At 42.5% G+C, this 21,076-nt stretch overlaps 1 protein-coding gene across 1 annotated transcript; it reads left to right on the top strand.

Moving 5' to 3' along the window:
• The first annotated feature begins 2,741 nt into the window (after positions 1–2,741).
• On the top strand, positions 2,742–11,005 carry RPUSD2 (RNA pseudouridine synthase domain containing 2). The gene is made up of 3 exons (XM_045900342.3): positions 2,742–3,392; positions 4,864–5,160; positions 6,095–11,005. The coding sequence occupies exons 1-3, from the start codon at positions 2,748–2,750 to the stop codon at positions 6,827–6,829; spliced, it is 1,677 nt and encodes a 558-aa protein (XP_045756298.2). The 5' UTR covers positions 2,742–2,747; the 3' UTR covers positions 6,830–11,005.
• The last annotated feature ends 10,071 nt before the right edge of the window (positions 11,006–21,076 follow it).

The following is a 21,076-nucleotide window of genomic DNA, read 5'->3' as shown; positions in this document are numbered from 1 at the left end:
GGTCCTGGGATCGAGCCCCACGTCCGGCTCTCTGCTCAGCAGGGAGCCTGCTTCTCCCTCTCCCTCTCCCTCTCCCTCTCCCTCTGTGCCCTCCTGCTCTCGCTCTCAAATAAATAAATAAAATTAAAAAACAAAAGAATGAGGGTGTCTTTAACAGGCACAAGTAGTCACTGGTATAAGATGGAATACATTTTCTGACTTAAAGTTACAGTTGTAAATTATCAAATTGGCACCCTTACAGATTCACCGATGTCCTCTAAGTTTAATTAGCGTGTGTGCTGAATAAATTGAAACCAGATCCTGGACTTGCAAAGCCATGTGATCTCCCACTCCCCAAGCACTGATCATATGGGGAAGCCATGTGAGGGTAGTCGCATCCCTCTATCTCAGACTCTGCATTAACCACAGTGTAACCTAGCACAAATATGTTTTTTATTTGTATGCTTAACCAGCATAGGTCTTCACTGCGATCAGGAACTATGTCTTTCGTACCTCTGTATCTCCAGAGCCAAATGATGCCTGGCAAATGTTCAAAATTTGTTTGGTATGTGAATATTTGAATTAGAACTCACATGGTCAAACCACACTGAACTGGAGCTAGAGCTTGTGATTCCCTCTTCAGTTCCTTCTTCATGTTGTAACAGAGGTGATCTTTTGGAAATAGAGATCAGATCACGTCACACACCTCACAGACACACGAAAAACTCTGATGATTTCCCATTGCTCTTACCATAAAGACTTAAATCCTTATCATAGTAAGTTAGTTGGAGTTCTTAGTTCAAACAGTAGAATTCATTTAACCAGCTTAAGCAGTAAAAGAAATTGATTAAAGCTGCTCTGTCCAATAGAACTTTCTGTGGTGATAGAAATTTTCTGTATCTGAGCTGTCCAATAAGGTAGCCAGTAGTTTCATGTGGCTATTGAGCACTTGAAATGCAGTTTGTGCAGCTGAAGAACTGAATTTTAATTTTTCTTTCATTTTACTTAATTTAAATTTAAATAGCCATATGTGACTAATGGTTACTCCATTGTACAGCACAGGATTAAAGCATACTAAGTAGTTCACAGAATCTTAAGATGGGCCAGAGAGTCATGTTTGGGGTCCATACAGCCAGGAACAGTGTCTAAACCTCACCGAGGGACTACTCAGGGAATACTCCAATGCCTTTGAACATAGATACTGCAGCCGGCATTGCTGACTGACCACTGGACGCAAGAATCTCCCCTACTGTTAGCCCTCCAAATCAGATGTTTCCAATGCTATCTTTTTTTTTTGAGAGAGAGAGTTTAGCATTTAACCTCATTCCAATAGAACCCTCATGGGTTCTACACTGTGCCTGCTTCCTCTGCTGTGTGCCTCTGAACTAAAGGCCCTGACTGGGGGCGCCTGGGTGGCTCAGTCGTTAAGCTTCTGCCTTCGGTTCAGGTGATGATCCCAGGGTCCTGGGATCGAGCCCCGCATTGGGCTCCCTGCTGAGCAGGAGGCCTGCTTCTTCCTCTCCCACTCCCCCTGTTTGTGTTCTCTCTCTGTCAAATAAATAAAATCAATGTTAAAAAAAAAAAAAAAAGCCCTGACTGATCAATGGAGCCCAGGTGATAAATGCCCATGCTGCAAGGGAATCTGGGAAGGCCGGTTTCTGGTTTCCACATCTTATAATGTGGGAAATTCCTCACACAAAAGAAGAGGGTTAAGAAGATGCTGGATATCCAAAAAATATGACAAATGTCTGCTCTACATGGTCTATACCAGCGCTTCTCAAATGTTAATATACAGACATACCATCTGAAGATATTGTTGAAATACAGATTCTCATTCAGTAGGTCAGGAGGGAAGAAGGAACAAGATTCTGCAGTTCCAACAAGTTGCCAGGTGTTTCCCATGTTGCTAATCCAGAGATTGCATTTTGAGTAGCAAGACTTTATACAATCCCACAAGGACTTCCTCTCTAGAATGTTCCAACATCTCATTCCTTGTCTGTGCTTCAGACACATTAGGAAAAACATTCTTTAAAAAAAAAACTTTATTGAAATCGAATTCACATTCCATACAATTCACCCTTTTGTCATGTAGCTGGTTCTCAGAGGCCTTGTCTTCTCTTGATTTGGCTCTGTTTCTGAGCCTGGTCTCCAGCTCTCTGTATTCTATGAGGCACTAATATCCTTTCAATAATTGCCTCTCTGATGAACTTAACCAGAGTTGGTTCGTATTTTGCATTTAAGAACGCTGACAAATACATCTTCTGCTCCACTTGCCCTTTTAACAGGACAGGAGCATATGAAAGGCAAATGGGAGTTCTAATCCCTCTCAGGAAGGATAGGATAGGTGTGAAGACATTGCTTCTGGGGTGTGCGTGTTTAGATACATATATTAACAGCTTTATTGAGTTATAAGTCACATACTATAATATTCACCCTTTAAAGTGTACAACACAGCGCTTCTTAGTATAGTCAGAGTTCAGCAATCCTCATTCTGATTTGTTTTGGATAAGGCTCCTTTCGTTTTTCCAGACCCAAGGGACTTTGAGCGTATCTACATGGAATCTACACTTTTGATGAGTCATTCTCACAGCCTCTCCACTGAACTCACTCCCATATTCACTCTCACTCACTGACTCTCAACTGGCAACTCAACACGTTCAACTCCACTCATTCAACTCCCTCCTTCACTCCTTCTCTTCTCAGTCCCCGCCTCGACGCTGGGCCTCGCTGATTGGCTGGTGCCCGGTGACGTCCTCACATCGCGACCCATGATCTGGGGCCGAGTTGTCATGTGGCTGGGCGGCCACCGGTGGCTTCCAGTTCGTCTGCAAGGGTGCCTCAACCTCCGGCGCCTTAGCGCTGCCAGGATTTGGGGTAGTTGCTGGGGTCCGATGGCGGAAACATTCTCGACTGGGGCCGAGGCAGCGATCGGGCTGAGGGCTGCGGTTCAACAAAACGGAGACGCATGCGGCGACGCGAGGGGTGAGCGGACCTCCGGGAGCCCGGAACCTGTAGGCCCGGGAGTGGAGCCGGCCCGGGAGGTCGGGAAGCAGACTCCACTGAGCGAGAAGGCCCCGGTTGCAGCTTCGGGCCCAGGCAAGCGTAAAAAGCGACGGGACGCCATCAGGGAGCGCGTCGTGCCACCCCCGAAGAAGCGGCGGGCAGGGGTGAGCTTCGGCGATGAGCATTTTGCAGAGACCAGCTACTACTTCGAAGGCGGCCTGCGCAAAGTGCGGCCTTATTACTTTGACTTTCGGACCTACTGCAAAGGCCGCTGGGTGGGCCACAGCTTGCTGCACGTCTTCAGCACCGAATTCCGAGCCCAGCCCCTGGCCTACTATGAGGCCGCAGTCCGGGCGGGGCGCCTGCATCTCAACGAGGAGCCGGTACAGGACCTCAGCATTGTGCTCAAGGTGGAGTCCTGATGGGGCCGGCAGGAAGCGGGCGAGGAAAGGGGGCAGGGGTCTTTTCAGAGTTAATAGGGCGTAGGTACTGGAGTAAAATCGAGGTAATTCTGAAGCGTTTTCGCTTTCACTTGGAACACTCTTGTAGCCCACTCCTCTTATCCCATCTCCGCAAAAGTAGTCTCTGCTTCAAAACTCAACCCGTATATCCCCTCCTTCCAGGCGGCTTCCTTGTTTGCAGGGGACAGAAGTTGGAATTCTTAAAGCTCCTTTTGTGCGCTGTCTCGCGGCACTGGCACTGATCGCTATGTTGCGTTGTAGATCTCTGTACAAATAGTAATAATAGAGCCTGTCATTTATGTCTCCTTACTGTGTGCTGGCACAGAGGTAAGCATTTTATGTACTTAACATCAAATTCTAACGACAGCTTTGTGGGGTAGGTATTGCCACCTCATTTTACCTGTGAGGAAACAAAACTAAGGTAAACTTCAGAGAGGTAAGTACCTGCAACAGTGTCACCTCCAAAGTCTGTGTTCTTGTAACTACTACTTATTTATCATAGATCCTGATATGATAGAATTGTGAAATGTCAGGTATAGAAACTAGAATTGTCTAGCCCAGTGCTTTGACCCTTTAAAATTCCATCACAGCTAAGAGTTACCAGACTCCGCTGTCAGTAACACTTTGTTGTGAGGGGAGACAAGGTGATTTCAGCATTTGAGGAATGAGTGGTTTGAATCCCCTCTCCCATCCCAATTTTGAGAAGTACAGGTCTGGCCTAATCCTCACATTTTACAGATGAGGAAACTGAGGCCCAGAGAAGTTAAGTGACGTGCAGTGAGCCTGTGGCAAATCCAAGTCTAGAGACCAGATATCTGGACTTACAGCTTGGTGTTATTTGTTCAAAGTCACAATAAAGGATGATTTTATGGAGCTTTTACCCCCCTCTCCATTTTAGAAAACTTTACTTTTTCTTTATTTTTATTTTTTTAAAGATATTTGTTTGTTTGTTTGTTTGTTTAGAGAGACAGAGCAGATGGAGGGGCTGAGGGAGAGGGAGAGAATCCCAAGTAGACTCCCTACCCAAGGTGGGGCTCGATCCCACCACCCTGAAATCATGACCCCGGCAGAAATCAAGAGCTGGACGTTCAACCAGCTGAGCCACCCAGGCGTCCCGAAGACTTTACCTTTTAAATATAACTTTCTTGTAGAGAAAATACAAATAAACAAAACCAAAAAACATTCATAATCGTACCACCCAGAAATATCACCAAAACATTTTTGTGTATATCCTTCTAGTACTTTTTCAATGCCTGCTCCCTGCCTGTGTGTCTGTATTTTTATAAAATGAATACACTATGCACGCTGTATTTTCTGCTTAAGGATGTAGTGTGACCATTCTCTCAGTAAGGAACAGGAAGCTGTGTGAAGTTGATTACAGCTCAGCTCTGGTCTGATGACTTGCCTGTGTCATTTGCAGGACAATGACTTCTTGAGGAACAGAGTGCACAGGCATGAGCCACCAGTCACAGCAGAGCCTGTCCGCCTGCTAGCTGAGAATGAGGATGTGGTGGTTGTAGACAAGCCTTCTTCCATTCCTGTCCACCCTTGTGGCCGCTTCCGACACAACACTGTCATCTTCATCCTGGGCAAGGAGCACCAACTCAAGGAGCTACACCCATTGCATCGGCTTGACCGCCTTACCTCAGGGGTCCTCATGTTTGCCAAGACAGCAGCTGTCTCAGAGAGAATTCATGAGCAGGTTCGGGACCGGCAGGTGAGCTGGGCTTTTGTCTCCTGCATGCCACTTCCTGGGCTCACGAGTGCTCTGTATCAAAAGTGTGTCACTGAGTTCTTTTGAAGTGGTCCTTCATGTTATCTGACCAAGCTTCCTATCCTCAGGAAGGTCAACACTGAAAATGTGGAAAACAGGCTATTATCTCTTATGTTTCAAAAGATCTTTAGAGATGGCATATACACTGCCTCTCTTGGTAGTTTGCTGTTTTGAAGTTTTAGAGTGCTGACAAGCTTACTGAAGTGTTTTTTGGTTTTGTTTGTTTTTTTATGACTGAGGTTTTTAAGATTGTGGGGAGAGCCTACTTGGTAAAAAGATTCTGGATGAAGGTGGAAGAGGCTTGGGTAGAAGAGTTAAATGGTAGTGACTGTGGTCTTGAGACTTGTAACTCTGGATCTGATTGTCATACATTTAGTGTTTACTGTGTACCAGGCTCGGTACCAGGTACATTAGAGTCTAACTGAATCCTTATAAGAGTCCTGTGAGGCAAATGCTTTTCTTTTTTTTTTAAAGATTTTATTTATTTATTTGACAGAGAGAGACACAGCGAGAGAGGGAACACAAGCAGGGGAGTGGGAGAGGGAGAAGCAGGCTTCCTGCGGAGCAGGGAGCCCGATGTGGGGCTCGATCCCAGGACCCTGAGATCATGACCTGAGCCGAAGGCAGACGCTTAACGACTGAGCCACCCAGGCACCCCGAGGCAAATGCTTTTCTAATCTTAACATTTTCTAGACAAGTTAATGGGATTTAAAGGGGCTAAGTATTGTACCCAGAATCATGCAGCTGGCAAATGGTGGAGCTGGAGTTTGAATCCTCTTCTGTCTGACACTGATACATTTCTCATCGCTGTATTGGGGCTGAACTTCATGAGTTTAGGCTTTGTGCTGACTTTCTCCCTCTTCCCTCCTCTATGTAGCTGGAGAAGGAGTACGTGTGCCGGGTGGAGGGGGAGTTCCCCACTGAGGAAGTGATCTGCAAGGAGCCCATCTTGGTGGTATCTTACAAGGTAGGGGTATGCCGCGTAGATGCTCGGGGCAAGCCCTGTGAGACAGTGTTCCGGAGACTGAGCTACAATGGCCGCTCCAGTGTGCTTCGGTGCCGGCCACTCACAGGCCGCACTCACCAGATCCGAGTCCACCTCCAGTTCCTGGGCCACCCCATCCTCAATGACCCCATCTACAACTCAGTTGCGTGGGGCCCCTCCCGGGGCCGGGGCGGCCACATTGCCAAGACAGATGAGGAACTGCTTCGGGACCTTGTGGCGGAGCACCAGGCCAAACAGAGCCTGGATGTGCTAGATCTCTGTGAGGGTGATCTGTCCCCAGGACTCATAGACTCTACAGCTCCCTCCTCAGAGCTGGGCAAGGACCACCTAGAAGAGTTCGCCGCATCTGCCCAGAAGATGGATGGAGCAGTTGAGGCAGCTCCTCAGAATCTGGACACAATGGCCTTGGCACCAGAGAAGGCAGCTGAAACAGATGTTGTAAATCAAGAGATAGACCCTCTCTGTGCAGAGTGCCGGCTGGTGCGACAGGACCCCTTGCCCCAGGACCTTGTGATGTTCCTGCATGCTCTGCGCTATAAAGGGCCAGGGTTTGAGTACTTTTCACCCATGCCTGCCTGGGCACAGGATGACTGGCAAGAAGACTGAGGGCTGTGGCCAATGGAGGGGTTGCTTCTTGAATTAGAAAAGGAATGGGCCATGGTTTTTAGGAGTTGACCTCATGGGCTGGTACTCAGGGTTTCTACAGGCTTGAGGTTGGGGTCTTAAAGGATCTCCTTATACTTGCTACCTCCTTCTTTCCTCCCCCTCTAGCTAGAGTTAGGGAACTTGTTGGTTTGTAAATATATCCCTTTTTCTAACACCTTGTGTGTCTGGTTTTCTTACCTTTTTTTTTTTTAATTGAGGTAAAATTCACATAATGTACAATTAACCATCTTAAGATACACAGTTTAGTGACATTTAACACATTCACAAGGTTGTGCAAGCATCACCTCTTAACTAGTTTCAAAATGTTTCCATCACCCAAAGGAAACCCGTACCCGTTAAACACTCACTCCCCATATCCCCTTTCTCCTAGCTCTGGTGACCATTAATCCACTTCCTGTCTCTTTGGATTTGCCTATTCTGGACTTTTCATATAAATGGAATCATACAATATGTGACCTTTTATGTCTACCTACTTTTGCTTAGCATAATGTTTTTAAGGTCTGTCCAATTTATAGCATGTATCAGTACTTCATTACTTTTTTTTTTTTAAGATTTTTATTTATTAGAGACCGTGCGCACATGCACGAGAGAGCACAAGCAGGGGGAGGGGCAGAGGGACAAGCAGACTCCCCGCTGAGCAAGGAGCCATATGTGAGGCTCGATCCCAGGACCCTGGGATCATGACCTGAGCCGAACTGATTGAGTCCCCCAGGTACCCCAGTACTTTATTCCTTTTTATGGCTAAATAATATTCCATATGGGTATACCACAGTTGTATATCCATTCATCAGTTGATGGACATTTGGGTTGTTTCCACCTTTTGGCTATTGTGAATAGTGCTGTTATGAACATTCATTTATAAATGTGTGTTTGAGTACATGTTTTCAGTTCTTTCGAGTATATACTAAGGAGCGGAACTGCTGGGTCATATGGTAATTCTATTTTTAACTTTTTGAAGAATCACCAAACTTTTCTACAGTGGCTAAGCCATTTTACATCCCCCCTGGCAATGCAGGAGGGTTTCAGTTTCCCCATATCCTCACCAATACTTGTTACTTTTCATTGTTTTGATTATAACCAGCTTAGTGGGAGTGAAGTGTTCTTGCATTGTGGTTTTGATTTGCATTTCCCTATTTAGCATCTCTGAGCATCTTTGCATGTGCTTCCTGGTCATTTATGTATCTTTGGAGAAGTATCTATTCAAGTCTTTTGCCCATTTTTTTTTTTAAAGATTTTATTTATTTATTTGACAGAGACAGAGACAGCGAGAGAGGGAACACAAGCAGGGGGAGTGGGAGAGGGAGAAGCAGGCTTCCTGCTGAGCCGGGAGCCCGATGCGGGACTCGATCCCAGGACCCTGGGATCATGACCTGAGCCGAAGGCAGTCGCTTAACCAACTGAGCCACCCAGGCGCCCCTCTTTTGCCCATTTTTAAGTTGGGCTATTTGTCTTTTGTTTTTGACTTATAAGAGTTCTTCATATATTCTGGATATAAGACCCTTATCAGATACAATTTTCAAATATTTACTCCTGTTTTGTAAGTTGTCTATACATTTTATTGATAGTGCCCTTTGATTCACAAGTTTTAATTTCTTTTTCTTTATTGCAATAAGAACACTTAACATGAGATCTACCCCTTGACAAATTTCTGTGTGTACAGTACCGTGTAGTTAACTATAGGCATAACGTTGTACAGCAGATCTCTAGAACTTAATCATCTTGCATAACTAAAACTCTATACCCATTGAATAACAATTTCCTATTTCCCCCTGCCCCCTACTCTCTGTTTCTATGTGTTTGACTGTTTTAGATACCTGAAAAAAAAATTGTTTTCCTTCACTTAATATTCACAGAATACTCGGTACTTCAAACGTGTGGGGACTTTTCCCACACCAAGCAATTCTCCCAACACCAGCTGGGTGTCCTACAATTTAACTCAATTCTGACACTATCTACCTGAAGCTAGGCCTCAGACCCACAGGTCAAGGGCTCAGTCCCACAAGACGGCTCCACATCAGATGCCAGTTGCAAGTCCAGGTTATCACCTGTGCTTCTGACAAACCAGAAATCAGAGGTTCCCACAACCCCCTCCTTGGGTTCAATTATTTACTTGAATGGCTCACAGAACTTAAAAACAGTTTACTTTCTAGACTATTGGCTTATTACAAAGAATATTGAAGGATATGGGGTGCCTGGGTGGCTGAGTTGGTTAAGTGTCTGCTTTCCGCTCAGGTCATGATCAATCCCAGGGTCCTGGGATTGAGTCCCGCATCAGGCTCCCTGCTTGGCAGGGAGCCTGTTTCTCCCTCTCCCTCTGCTGCTCCCCCTGCTTGTGTTCTCTCACTCTCTCTGTCAAATGGATAAATAAAATCTTAAAAAAAAAAAAAGGAAAAGAATATTAAAGGATATGAATGAACAACCAGATGACGAGACACATAGAGCAAAGTCTTGAAGGGTCCTGAGCACAGAAGCCTCTGACCCTGTAGAGTTTGGGGTGTGCCATCCCCTGGCATGTGAATGCCTTCTTGTTCACCAACCCAAAAACTCTCCGAATCTAGTCATTTAGGATTTTTGTGGGTGGTTCATTACTTAGGCATGATGGATTAAATCATTGGCCACTGGTTAAGTTAATCTCCAGTTCCCTACCCACAACCCCCGCAAGTTAGTAAGTGGGCTGAAAGTTCCAACCCTCTTATCAACAGAGTTGGTTCCCCTGGCCAATCAACCCCCGTCCTTAAGTGCTCTCCAAAAGTCACTGCATTAACAAACTCAAGTGTGGTTGAAAGGGGTGTGTTTTAAGTAACAAAAGATACCTGAATCACTCTCATCACTTAGGAAATCCCTAGGGTCTTAGGAGCTCTACCAGGAACAGGAATAAAGACCAAATACGTATTATAAATCACAGTATCATGACACCTATAAGTGGAATCATATAGTATTTGTCTTTTTGTGATTGGCTCATTTCACTTAGCTTAATGTCCTCAAGGTTCATCCATGTTGTAGCTTGTGATGGGATCTCTTCCTTTTAAAGGTTGAATAACATATCACATTTTGTTTATCCATTCATCTGCTGATGGACACGGGGGCTGCTTCCACCTCTTGGCTATCATGAATAGTGCTACTATGAACATAGGCGTGCAAGTACCTTTTTAAGACTCTACATTCAATTCTTTTGGGTATATATACAGAAATAGGATTGCTAGGTCATATGGTATTTCTATTTTTTTAAAGATTTATTTATTTATTCATTCATTAATTCATTTGAGAGAGAGAGAGAGCACATGCATGAGCAGGGGAGGGGCAGAGGGAGATGGAGAAGCAGGCTCTCCACTGAGCAGGGAGCCTGATGCCGGGCTCCAACCCAGGACCCTGGGATCATGACCTGAGCCAAAGGCAGGTGCCCAACTGACTGAGCCATCCAGGTACCCCACTATTTTTAATTTTTTTAAACATTTATTTACTTATTTGAGAGAGAGAAAGCAAGATTGAGTGCATGAGCAGGGGGAGGGGCGGAGGGAGAGAGAGAGAGAAGCAGACTCCCTGCTGAGCACAGAGCCCCACCACATAGGACTCAATCCCATGACCCTGAGACCATGACCTGAGCTGTCATTTAGAAAAATGTCTATTCAAGTCCTTTATGCATTTTTCAATCAGGTTGTTTGATTTTTTTGTTGTTGAATTGTAGTTCTTTACATATTCTGGATGCTAACCCCTTATCAGATAAATGATTTGCAAATATTTTCTCCCACTCCATAGGTTGCCTTTTGTTCTATTGATTATGCCCTTTGATCCACAAAAGTTTCTAAGTTTGATGTAGTACCTTTGTCTATTTTTGCTTTTGTTGCCTCTGAGGCTGATAGGAATTTGATAGGGATTGTGTTGAATCTATAAATTATTTTTAGGTAGTATTACCATGTTAACATTATCAAGTCTTCCAATCCATGAAAATAGGATGTCTTTCCATTTTTTTTTAGATCTTTAATTTCTTCCAGCAGTGTTTTGTCATTTCTAGCATACAAGTCTTATATCTCCTTGGTTAAATTTATTCCCACATATCTTATTCATTTGATGCTATTTAAAATGCCCCAAAAATAATAAAATAAATTGTTTTCTTAATTTTATGTTTGGATTGTTCATTTTTACAACTGATTTTTGCATTGATTTTTTAATCCTGCAACTTTGAATTTTTTAGCTTAATAATTTTTTGTGTGTGGATTCTTAAAATGTATGTGGGTGTGTGTATTTTTTTCATGTCATTTGAGACTAGAGATAATTTTACTTCTTCCTTTTCCAATTGGATGCCTTTTATTTCTTTTTCTGTCCAGTTGCTCTGGATATCTCATTGTGATTCCACTACAATGTTGAATAGAAGTAGCAGAGTGAAAGTGGGCATCTTTGTCTTGTTAATGGCTTAGGGGTAAAGTTTTCAGTCTTTCACAATTGTATGATGATAGCTGTGGGCTTTTCATAAATTCCATATTAAGGATGTTCTTACTGCTTGTTTCTTGCCCTGCATTTCTGCCTGGTCAGCCTTTTGAGTTCTGTTCAGGTGGAAACTTTCTCCTTTCTGTTCCTTTTGTTACATATCTGTCACATATTTCCTATTTCTTTGGAGTACCCATAAAGAGAACCCTGACTTTTTGTTTTCAGGCTTCTTCAGGGTGAATGAAACAGGCTCATTAACACCTAATCTGTAGACTTTGATCAGCACACGCTAAGCAGTGGTGGTGTGGGTAGGGAAAAACAATTGAGTTTATGTTCTTTTAGTGGTCCATACTAGTTGTTGGCCCCCTATTATATGCCAAACAGTATTTAATGCTGGTATACAAAAATAAATAACTAGGTCCTGCCATGGTAGAGCACACATGATGAAATATGCAAAACACAAAGGGAAACAGTGGAGATACGGCATAATTCTGTCTGGAAGTACCAGCACAAGTTTCCCAGAGGAAGAAGCATTTAAGAATGAGTTAGAATTGGCCCAGTAGAGACATAAGAGAAGAATTACAGGTAGAGGGGCAATGTGAGAGAAGGCAGGCAAATTCCAGAGGTAGAGAAACAGAGCAGGAGACATCCAAGGAGAAGACCTTTGAGGACATTTGGCCCTCTGTGTATGGCTCCCTATCACTGACTACTGAAGTCTTTGCATGGCTTGTATATCAACAAAGGACTCCGAACTACAAGGGATAGGAACAACCTGGGAGAGACAAGATTTTCATGGATCTGAGTATCTGCTCAACTTTGTGAAAACCCTATCTCTCTCATGAGCCAGCCAATTCCTCTTATCATGGAGACCCTCCTTAACTCAGGAGCTCTTGTTTCCAGGACAGGCAAGAATCAGATGCCTGGTAAAATTTATCCAGCAGACATTTGAGTACCAACTGTGTGCTGGGTTTATACTGGGCTCTTTGTATATAATGGTGAATAAGTTAGATGTGGTCCCTGCTCTTAGGGAGTATATAATCTGCAGTGTACAGCCCACTGTGGGGAAGACAAGTAAACAGTTAAAATACAATGAATAAATGTTCTCTGTGGTGGGAGGACAAAGGAGGCAGAGGCTATCTCCATACCTTGTCTCTTGCCTTCCGGGGTTCTGAATGGTAGCATTTTCCATCTGGGCTCTTTAGTTCTGTATTCCTTCTCTTTTTAGTCCCGTTTATCTTATTCTCATTCTTTTAATCAGCCTCAAAGGTTTCTGATGTAAGGACACATGGATGGGTTTGAGAGGGTCCCTGGATATCTTGAAATGGTATGCAAAATTTTGTATATGTGTATATTTTTCATATATTTCAACAGATCCTTCAAATCTTCATTGTCTAATACTAGCCACATGTGCTATTTAAATTTAAATTAATTAAATAAAATGTAATATGCAGTTATTCCATTGCACTAGCCACATATCCAGTATTCAAAGCCATTTGGTCTAGTGGCTACCATATTGGGCAGCACAGATAGAGAACGTTTCCATTCATTGCGCAAGGTTCTCTTGAACAGCATTGCTTCAACGAGCCTTTATTGTAAACAAGAGTTCCTGACTACAATGATTCCACTAATCCGCAGACACTTAAAAAACAGAGGTTGTGTGTGTGTGTCCACGCACATGCATGTGTTCTTCCATCTTGCACATACTAGTCAAATAATTGGTCTCTGTGTCAGTCAAATGCTGGGCTAGGTGCTAGACTATTTATATAGAACCTCTAAAAAAGGTAATGCCCTAAGGAAGCTCAGGTTGAATCCAGTTGATCTTTTCTATAGTTTTTTCCCTTGTAAAATGATATCCTTTTTAGAAATTTAATTCTTACTATAGCCCTCCTATCCTTACTCCTACTCTGGAGGTAACCATATTGATAATTAAGTGGTTTTCTTCCTGTTTTCTATTCATAGATGCACAAATGTTTATGTATTTTTTTAAATAAAAATGGGATCATGCCATACAAATTGTTCTGCAATGTGCTTTTCTGTACGACTTTTTTAAGATTTTACTTATTTGTCAGAGAGAGAGAGCATAAGCAGGGGGAGCGGCAGGCAGAGGGAGAAGCAGGCTCCCCACTGAGCAAAGAGCCCAATGCGGGACTTGATCCCAGGACCCAGAGATCATGACCTGAGCCAAAGCCTGACACTTAACTGACTGAGCCACCCAGGTGTTCTTGTAGGACATTCTTTTTTTTAACAGCTTCATTGTGTCACATTGTGTGACGACACTATAATTTAATCCATCCCCTATTGATGGAATTTTAGGTGTTTGCAGTTTTTCGTGATTACAAACTGTAGTGAACACTCTTAGATCTGTTTGCACTCATATCAGTGTTTCTGTAGAATAAATTTTTAGTGTAATTATGAGGTTGATAGCTTTAAATATTTATTGATAGGTAATACCACACTGCCCTCCAAAAAGATTATAACAATTTACATTCCTTCCAGTAAGTAGTGTGAGAGGCAGAAGCAGGTGAATGTCGTGACTGAAACAGCTGGTCAGGCAGCTGCATTTTCAAGGTTGGCTTTAGTTCCAACTGTGGATTGGAACCATGGGTTTCCTGGAATGTCTGCATCTCTCAGTGGATGACCTAGATTTGCTTGGCTCAGTCTTTTCTCCCAAAGAGAAAATGGGCTCATTTCATAGTCTCTTTGGTCTTTGAATCACTGGTACTCAGGACTGCGGAACCAGCCGGTTCAGTTGGAGGAGCATGCAACTCTTGATATTTGGATCACTGGTACTCAGGACTCAGAACTTTGGTCTTTGGATCACAGGTACTCAGAACTGAGGACACAGGATGATTGAAAACCAAAGATGGAAGCAGAGCAGCTAAGGAATATGACCAGGTTTTAGATGGATAAGTTACTGCAGTCAGAGGTATCATCACTAATGCACTCATTCTGCTTAGAACACTTGCTTTGTGCAAGGTAAGCAATATAGTCTTTGATTATGAGTATTGTTTGCTTTCCCCCCCAATTCCTCTGTGTACTCTCTTCCTGTAACTTTCGTTTGAAGCTTGTCCAAGTTTTCAAAACTGCAACATTTTTATCAGCCATTAACCACACCAAACTGTAAGAATTGCCTAGTAAAGTTGGACATGTAATTAATGATTTGGCTCTATTCCATTACCGGTAGCTGGAAGGACAACTAGAGAGTCACCTGTACACATACCGCGGGAGACATGTATGGGAACATTCACAGTAGCGTTCTTGCAATAGCAAAAAACAAGAGACAACCAAAATATCCATCCATAAGAGAATGGATATCCAACTGTGTCTTCAGACAATTGTATATTAAGCAGCAGTGAAAATGAATGAATTATATGGATAAAGTAGTGTTGAATGAAAGAAATCACAGATGAATAAATATAATATGAATCCATTTATATAAAATTTAAAAAGGAGGTAAGATTGAACATTTTTAGAGATATATATACATGTATATTTGGTTAAGAAAAGCAAGAGAACGGAGGCATCTGGCTGGTTTAGTTGGAGGAACATGCAACTCTTGATGTTGGGGTCATGAGTTCAAGCCCTACGTGGAGTGTAGAGATTACTTAAATAAATAAAAAACTTTAAAATAAAAAAAAGCAGGAGGATGATTAACACCAAATTGAGTAGTTATCTCTGGTGGGAGGATGGCAGCAGGGAGGGGCACATGGGAAGCTTCAAAGGTGTTTCTTAAGCTGGGTCATGTTTACATGGCATAGGTTTTATTATTGTTCCTTTAAATTGTACACAGGATAGGGGCGCCTGGGTGGCTCAGTCGTTAAGTGTCTGCCTTCGGCTCAGGTCCTGATCTCAGGGTCCTGATCTCAGGGTCCTGATCTCAGGGTCCTGGGATCGAGCCCTGCATCGGGCTCCTCGCTCCGCGGGAAGCCTGCTTCTCCCTCTCCCGCTCCCCCTGCTTGTGTTCCCTCTCTCGCTGTATCTCTCTGTTAAATAAATAAATCTTAAAAAAAAAATTGTACACAGGATATATTACATATACATTGTATCATTGTATAATATTTTTCAAGATAAAAAATTTAAGTAAAAAATGTTGAAAGACTTCTCTCTGTTTAACCTTTGGTTATCTCTGAAATAGTGACTCTCCTCTTTTAGTCACCCCACGACATAACTCCTAAGGTCTCTTTGACCTCCGTGTAGCTGGTGGTACGACTGCCAAGTGCTTGGGCCACAGATCACTTTCACCAGGGATAGAGAGCATCATATATCTGGTATTTGGGGGAGTATAATGATAAGCAATATATAATAATTTGTGAAAGTGGCCACTTTAATATGCCTTAGCAGATCCAAACACTGCTCTTTATCATAAAAGAACAGGGATCTAAATGCAGTTTATGGCTTTGGTGTTCTAGATCTGGCATGCTTTCAGACATAGAGAGCTCTGTGCCTTGCCATTTCCTAACACTTAATATCATGGCATCTAGACACAGATTTTTTTTTTTTAAGATTTTATTTATTTGAGAGAAACTGCATGAGTGGGAGGGGCAGAGGAGAGGGAGAAAGAGAGAATCTCAAGCAGACTCCACGCTGAGCATGGAGCCCGACACAGGGCTCAATGTGGGGCTTGATCCCAGGACCCTGAGATCATGATCTGAGCCAAACCAAGTTGGACACTTAACTGACTAAGCCACCCAGGCACCCCTTGACAGATTTTTGAAAATACTTCAGTATTCAAGTAAATAATAAATGATACATTTTTTTTCAGGTTATTTTTCCTGTAAACTTTACAACATTCTAAATGTTGAAGTTAAGGTAGGTTAAGAATTGTAAAAAAAAAAAAATAGCTTTATATCCTATCCTAAATGCTATATTTCCCAGAATCAAAACTGAGGCAAAATTGTAAGAATTAAGAATTTTACAAGCCAAGGAATGCCAAGAATTGTCAGCAAACTACCAGAAGTTAGGAAAATGTTGTGGAACAGATTCACCCTAACAGGCCTCAGAAGGACAAACCATGTTGACACCTTGATCTCAGACTTCTAGTCTCCAGAACTACGAGACAATTCTGTAATTTAGCCCATGATGCTAAAATAAGGGCTGCCTCTGTTATTTGCTATGTTATACCAAAAATGACTGCGGGCAGTCATCGAAAGGCGAGTTTATTGGCAGTGATCCTTTCAGTGAGTACACAGAAACCATTGTCCAGGACCTATTTCAACTTTTCTTTTTTTTTTTAAGATCTTATTTTTAAGTTATCTATACACACAACCTGGGGTTCAAACCCACAACCTCAAGATCAAGAGTCACATGTTCCACTGACTGAGCCAGCCAGGCTCCCCTCAAATTTTTTTTTTAAAGATTCATTTATTTATTTGAGAGAGAGAGAGTGGTGTGTGTGTGTCGGGGGGGCAGATGGAGACAGCAAGAATCTCAAGCCGACTTCCTGCTGAGTGCAGAGCTGATGCGGGGCTTGATCTCATGACCCTCATCATGACCTGAGCCAAAACCAAGAGTTGGGTGCTCAACCAAAGCACCTAGGCACCCCACCCCTCAACTTTTTAAAAGCTAGAAAAAAAATTTTTTTTCACATGTCGAGCTCTGTGTCATTCAAGAATTTAAAAATCAGAATTCTAAATCCATAGCTATATAGCAACAGGAAGTTGATAATTGAGATGACTTGGTCTCTCTTAATAGTCCATTTTAGTCATTTGCATGCTGTCATAATTCAGAACAAATGCAGCCTTCATCTGTCCATCAGTAACACTTCTAAGTATTTACTAAAGGAATCAGTAAATACAAATCAAAACATTTAGGTAAGAATTTCAAGAAAGTAAAAATCCTTGAGGAAGCTGAAGGAGGAAAAAGTGCTCAGAGTTAATGACTCAAAGAGAAATATAAAACACTTACTGCCCTATAGTATCACAATCAAACAAAATTATTGCTTCTGTTTCTAATTCCATGGAATCATTGGTCACATCCTCAGGTCTTGCCTTCATCCATTAACTTCACCCTTTTGGAGTTGGGTTTGGCCCAGTTTTACTACTTTCTGGAAGATTTCAAATGCAAATTTTGGAGTTTAGAAATCTGGGGCATTGCTCCTCCTCAACGTGATGAGAAGGAAAGATGTAACCGGTTGTTGTTTGCTAACTATCCAGAGCTACCTCAGCAGAAGACACAAAACAAGGGGATATAGCAAGTGTTACTCCCCAGTTCCCTTAATCTATTAGCATTTATTCATGTTGTCTTTCCTAAGCAACGTTACTCTAAACTGGATTTCAGTTTTTGCTCTACTGATCTTCAATATGAAAACATTTAGTTTTCAACTCAGTAGGCATCCCCAGAAGCTGTAACCACAAAGGGGATGCTTTCGTGTGATAGCATGCAGCTCAGGGAATGATCTGAGCAAAGAAAAATAATTTCCAGTTGGTGTTGCAGGCACAAAGAATAACTGGATTCACTCTTGAACTTCTTCAGGCCTTGTCATGACTGTCTTCCCAGAAATGGTTCTCCAGTGAGACCATACTTCCTAATGGTAGGAACAGACTGAACTCCTGTCGTTGCCTGCCTCTCAAAACCAATCTTTTTTTTTTTTAAGAGATTTTTGTTTTGTTTTGTTTTTAAGATTTTATTTATTTATTTTAGAGAGAGAGAGAGCATGAGAGGGGGTAGGGTCAGATGGAGAAGCAGACTCCCCGCTGAGCAGGGAGCCTGATGCGGGACTTGATCATACCTGAGCCGAAGGCAGTCGCTTAACTAACTGAGCCACCCAGGTGCCCTCAAAACCAATCTTTGCAAGCTTTGCAGCCCAAGGTCTGGTTTTTCATGCAAGAATTAAGAAACAAACTGGGGGCATACCAAAACAAAACAAAAAACCCAAAACCAAAACCAAATTCTTTGGATTTCAATTCTTCCTTCAAAGCTATGTCCTAGAAGGGCTGCTGACCATCACCAGTTAAACACTGAATCATTCTTCCCAGAGCACCTCATTCTCCGAGGACAGTGGGTCTTCCTGAAGCTGGACATGGAGAATGAAGGCCCATTCCTAGGCCCCGAAGAAGTAGGTTGGAATACCTTGGTAACACCTTTGACTGCGCAATGATTTTTTTCTCTCGTGGTCTTTCAGAGGGTGAGGAGCCCTGCAAAAGTTCAGGATAGGCCTTGTGAAGAAGAACCTTGGTGTTGATGGGGAATGGTTTCCCTGAACTGTGGTTTGTTGACAAATTTCAGGGAGTAATAGAGATCTTTCCAAAGGTAGCAGCCATTCCTCTAGAAGTACCTTGTCCAAGTCTTGCAGTTGCAGCTGCGCCAGTAGATGGCGCCTCTAACTCTTACTGCCTTATTACAAATGTATTTTTCCATTACTAATCCAAGGTCCCCCCCAGCCCACTCTGAGTTTTTAAATAATCTGGCATGTTGTTGATTCTTTTGATTCTCTTAGAAAAAGTTACAAGTGAGCACAGTTCTTACAGGTGAAGAGATTATAGAAATGCAAAATACTGGAACTGTCATAGCAAGTATTACTGAAATTTCATATGAAAGAAATCATGAATGAACTAAGCATGAAAATAGGTAAAGAGCTGAAGAACAGAAAAGTGAGCTTCCACTCACAAGTCTGTTGTTTTTTTTTTTTTCCCCTCTAGACACTTCCAGTGCTTTGTATTTTCAGAATTTCTACGGCTGAAGATGTTCCTTTGGGAAAGTAATCCACTCACTTTTATTTGTACAGACTAGATACATTGATAGATCTTATCAGTTTTCCATAGGAAATCGTCACTGCAAGAAGCAGGCATAACTTAGAGAAGTGATGCAGTCTTGCCTGTCTTTAGAGAGGTAGCAGTCCCAATAGGCCATTTATTTAAGTTTTTTTAAAGATTTTATTTATTTATTTTTTAAAGATTTTATTCATTTATTTGAACACAAGCAGGGGGAGTAGGAGAGGGAGAAGCAGGCTTCCCATGGAGCAGGGAGCCCGATGCGGGGCTCGATCCGAGACCTTGGGATCATGACCTGAGCAGAAGGCAGATGCTTAACGACTGAGCCACCCTGATAGGGCATTTAAATACTGTCTGGCAAATGCTGGGGGAAACCCAGGAGTAACCAGGAGGAGTGTAAAGGTCCAGAAGCAAGAGAAAGTACAGGGACTAAGTTACAGGGAATCTAAGACAGGGCTGCGGGTTGCAGGGCAAAGGGAGACTTGTTGATGGGGATGATATCTAAGCTAAGATCTAAAGGAGGAGCAGGAACCAAGCAGGCAGAGGTGAATGGGAAGGAGGTACGGGGGAGCAGAAACATGTTCCAGGGAGAGGAGTAGGAATAGCATAGGTCTTGGGCATAGAGAGTAAATCTGAGTTCAGAACAAGTTAAGATCAGTGTGTTCAGGGCACTTTAGAAAAGTCTCAGAGGTTCTTTACTTTTTTTCTGACATAGACCCCTTTGGCAGTCTGGTGAAGTCACTGGGTCCCTTCTCAGAATGTTGTTTTTAAATGCATAAAATTAAGTTTGTTGGAATACAAAGGCAACAATTATGTTGGAATACAGTTATCGAAATATTTTTAATATCTGTGATATAATAATATAATACTGTATGTACTTCTTTAGGAATGCGTAACTTAATGGCAGGTCTAATAATTTATTTGAAATAGTGATCAGCAGGTAATGGGATATAAAAATATGTGATTTCTCTTGGTAACAAAATTACAGTTAAGGTTAATATTACTATAGTTCATTGCTTACCTTTACTGAAGGCAGTACTTTCAATGATAGATTAGTGAAAATAAAGATGCACTTTTTCCTCCAACCAAATAACCAATTGAATTCTTATGAATGTGGACTCTAATGGACTCCTTATGAATGTGTGGAACCGGGATAGAAACCCTTCTTAAGAGCAGGTGGCAAATGGATTGGAGAGCAAGGCTGAAGACAGGTGCTGGGGCGACCCAAAGCTCTCAACACAGGCATCAATATCCCCAAGGGATTTGGATTTACCTGGGGAGGAACCAGTGACAGCAGTGGGCCAACTGCCTACTCTCCGGGCGGCAAACCTTGCTGAAGCACCAGCCAGGTGCCAGGTATGCAGTGTGCACAGCCTCATGGGAGAGAGAACAGGTAAATCATTTCTGCAAGGGATTAACGAACACTAAATACTAATCTCCAGCACGGTATTGAATGGAGGTTAAGACCCAACAGAGTTCGACAGACTTGGATTACACTGCCCTTTCTTACATAGTTATAGAAGCTGTATAACCTAGGACAAGTTTATCTTCCAGTGTCCTCATCTGTAAAAAGGAGTAATAAAAATGTCTATCATGATCATAGGGTTATGACGAGTTAAAGTGATGTAATTCATTGTGGTGCCTGTAGATAATAAATACTGGATAAATAAAGGTTAATATGAGTTGAATGAATGTGCCTGATGACCTTTGAAGAGGAGAACCCCTCTCTTCTATTTCTGTCCCCTGTGTCTCCCTCTCTGTTTAAATCTAAGAACAGGTTTAACACTTTCTTCCGTGGTAAGGTAGCCATGTTTCAGGTCTTCAGTCTCTGGCTTCTAGATACTAAGTTTCTGCATGTTGTCAACATCTTTTTAATGTTTCCCAATGTATACTTTTCTTGAGCACATGCAGCCCGCTGGGGTCTGGAAGAGAATCTTGAACACTGTGTCTTAAAGTAGCTTTTGCAGTGATAACCTGGTATGTCATAGTAAGGAGAGGTATTAAAAACTCCGCGGTAAGGGGTTTATGGTAACTGAAGTCCCTCACTCAGAAG

This window comes from Mirounga angustirostris, unplaced genomic scaffold (genome assembly GCF_029215605.1).
Source record: "Mirounga angustirostris isolate CCGP_5_RB_7025 unplaced genomic scaffold, mMirAng1.0.hap1 SCAF_9, whole genome shotgun sequence".
Classification (NCBI taxonomy): Eukaryota; Metazoa; Chordata; class Mammalia; order Carnivora; family Phocidae; genus Mirounga; species Mirounga angustirostris.
The sequence above is the reverse complement of the archived record's forward strand: the minus strand, read 5'-3'. Positions and strand labels throughout refer to the sequence as shown.

What these genes read in the sequence shown, in the direction of transcription:
- RPUSD2 (XM_045900342.3), top strand. Translation starts at nt 2,748, where the DNA reads ATGATCTGGGGCCGAGTTGTCATGTGGCTGGGCGGCCACCGGTGGCTT. An exon ending in ACCTCAGCATTGTGCTCAAG is followed by an intron (nt 3,393 to 4,863) that starts GTGGAGTCCTGA and finishes TGTCATTTGCAG; the next exon opens with GACAATGACTTCTTGAGGAA. An exon ending in AGCAGGTTCGGGACCGGCAG is followed by an intron (nt 5,161 to 6,094) that starts GTGAGCTGGGCT and finishes TCCTCTATGTAG; the next exon opens with CTGGAGAAGGAGTACGTGTG.